The sequence below is a fragment of the Macrotis lagotis genome, chromosome 8 (assembly GCF_037893015.1).
Source record: "Macrotis lagotis isolate mMagLag1 chromosome 8, bilby.v1.9.chrom.fasta, whole genome shotgun sequence".
In the NCBI taxonomy this organism is placed as follows: domain Eukaryota; kingdom Metazoa; phylum Chordata; class Mammalia; order Peramelemorphia; family Peramelidae; genus Macrotis; species Macrotis lagotis.
Genome location: NC_133665.1, coordinates 44,307,470 through 44,309,845, shown reverse-complemented (window position 1 = coordinate 44,309,845; position 2,376 = coordinate 44,307,470). Strand labels below are relative to the sequence as shown.

The following is a 2,376-nucleotide window of genomic DNA, read 5'->3' as shown; positions in this document are numbered from 1 at the left end:
TGGAATATAATTATCACTAAACTTTCAAACAATATGGAGATTACTGACTGAAAGATTCTCCCTTATTGGAAAGGCTTGGAGCACACACTTGGTAACAGTTTTATGGGAGTATCAGCCTAGGGACCAGAGACTCATCAGCAGCAGATTAATCATGTTTTGTTCTGGACAAAAAATTATGAAATCCCCTAAAAAAATCATGGTGGACCTAAATTATATAGTAATTGAGAAGATACCCACAACAATGATATGAATTGAAACCTACATCCTAACAATCAAAATTCTCCTTTGCACTTCCTATGAAAAGCCAACCATTTTCTTGTCATTGAAACTCAATATCAAGTCTTTTAGAGTCTATGTGAAAAGACATTTCTGCTCAGTAACTTTTTCACAGCCCCTTTCACTTCTTTATTTCTCAGGCTATAGATAATGGGATTTAGCATGGGAGTAACCACTCCATAGAACAAAGTTATGAACTTATCAATTTCTTGTGAATCCACTGATGATGGCTTCAGGTACATAGAAAGGGCAGTCCCATAGTACAAGATCACCACTGTTAGGTGAGCTGAGCAGGTGGAGAAAGCTTTATTCCTTCCATCTGCTGAACTGATTCTTAGAATAGTGAAGAGAATGAAACTGTATGAGATGCAAATTAAGAGCATTGGGATTGGAAGGAGAAGCACACTCACCACCAGCATGATCATGTCCATGGCCAATGAACTTGTGCAGGCTAGCTTCAACAGAGCTAATATTTCACATGTAAAATGATTGATGGAGCTCCCACAGAAAGGCAGCTGTAGGGCAGAACTTGTTTCAAGCAAGGCAGTAAGGCAACCTGTTATCCATGACCCAGCTGCCATCTGCAGACATACATGTTTATTCATGATGATAGGATACCTAAGGGGGTGGCAGATTGCCACATATCGATCATATGCCATCATGGCAAGGAGCAAACATTCAGTGGATCCCATGGCAAGGGAAAGATACATTTGCAGGGCACACCCTGTGAAAGGAACAATATTTCTTTTTGTTATCAATTTTACCACCATTGGAGTGACAGAGGAAGTTGTGTAACAGATGTCCATGAAAGAGAGATTGCTGAGAAAGAAGTACATGGGAGTATGAAGATGAAGATCCAGTATACTGATTGTAATGAGTATGCTGTTACCCAGTAGGGTTATCAAGTACATCAAGACACACAGGATAAAGAGGATGGTTTCAAGTTTGGGGTATTGGGAGAAGCCCTCCAGAGTGAATTCTGTTACTGTACTCCAGTTCATCGCAGTTTCTTATCCTCTGTTTTGCATCTGATGGAATATAAAGATGGAATATATAGGCAGCATCATTATTACAGATAAAAATAAACCACTTTATTTTCTCTTTATGACATTTAACCATGAAGAATATTTTTTTTTAAATGTACTCTTTTCCATAGAAGTAAGGTGTCTCTTTTGGAAAGAATGTTGATGCTAGCTAGAAACCAGGAAATTCTTATTTCAATGGATGAAATTATAAAGCAATATCAAAGAGTCTATTCCTAGGATTATGAACAATGCAAAAGAAAGGAAGGGAGAAATTAAAAAATTTTGGAGTCACTTTTTTGGGAGCAATTAGACTTGATAATATCCTTAGGAAATTTCTTTCATCTCTGAGAGTCTTTGATTTTTCATAGGGAGTGAAGAATGCATAGATGAAACAATAAACATCACTACAAAGTAACTTATACCAAGTGACAAATTAGAATGTAGAAATTGAGAGGGGACACATTTGTGGTAAGGAAAGTTTTTAAAACATTATGCTTAGTAAGCATAGAGTGGTGAGCAATGAGAATAGAAAGGAGGGTCAGTTTCCAAACACATTGGATTTAAACTTAGATGGATATTGGCCTTCTCTGCCTTGGTGCAAATTGGTTCCCTTTATCTAGGACTACTAGATGCTGCAGTGGATAGAGCAGAAGCCTTGAGGTTAGGGGGACATGAATTTAAATCAGGGTCCTGATACTTGACATATACTAGCTGTGTGACCTTGGCTAAGTCATCTAACCTTGCTTGCCTTGAATCCAGAGCCATCTCCAGTCAGCCTGATTCATATCTGGCCACTGGACCCATATAACTCCAAAGGAGAAAGTGAGACTGATGACTTAAGACAACAATATTCCCCCCCCCAGGCCCCCCACTACCACCAGCCCCACTCAAATCCAATTCATGTGTATGTCATGGCATTATCTCTCTGATGTCATGGTCTTCTTCAAGAAAGGGTAAACATCATTATCATCCCTATATCTGGAATGAACTCTCTTCTCATCTTCACCTTTGAGAATCCCTTGCTTTTTGCAAAGCCCACCAAAAGGTGACCCTTCCCCTATTTTTCCAAACTCAT

At 38.8% G+C, this 2,376-nt stretch overlaps 1 protein-coding gene across 1 annotated transcript; it reads right to left on the bottom strand.

The window, feature by feature from the left end:
* Positions 1-344: 344 nt before the first annotated feature.
* Positions 345-1,277, bottom strand: LOC141494768 (olfactory receptor 2K2-like). Its single transcript, XM_074195962.1, has one exon. It carries the CDS (start codon positions 1,275-1,277, stop codon positions 345-347), a length of 933 nt encoding a protein of 310 aa, XP_074052063.1.
* Between the last annotated feature and the right edge of the window lie 1,099 nt (positions 1,278-2,376).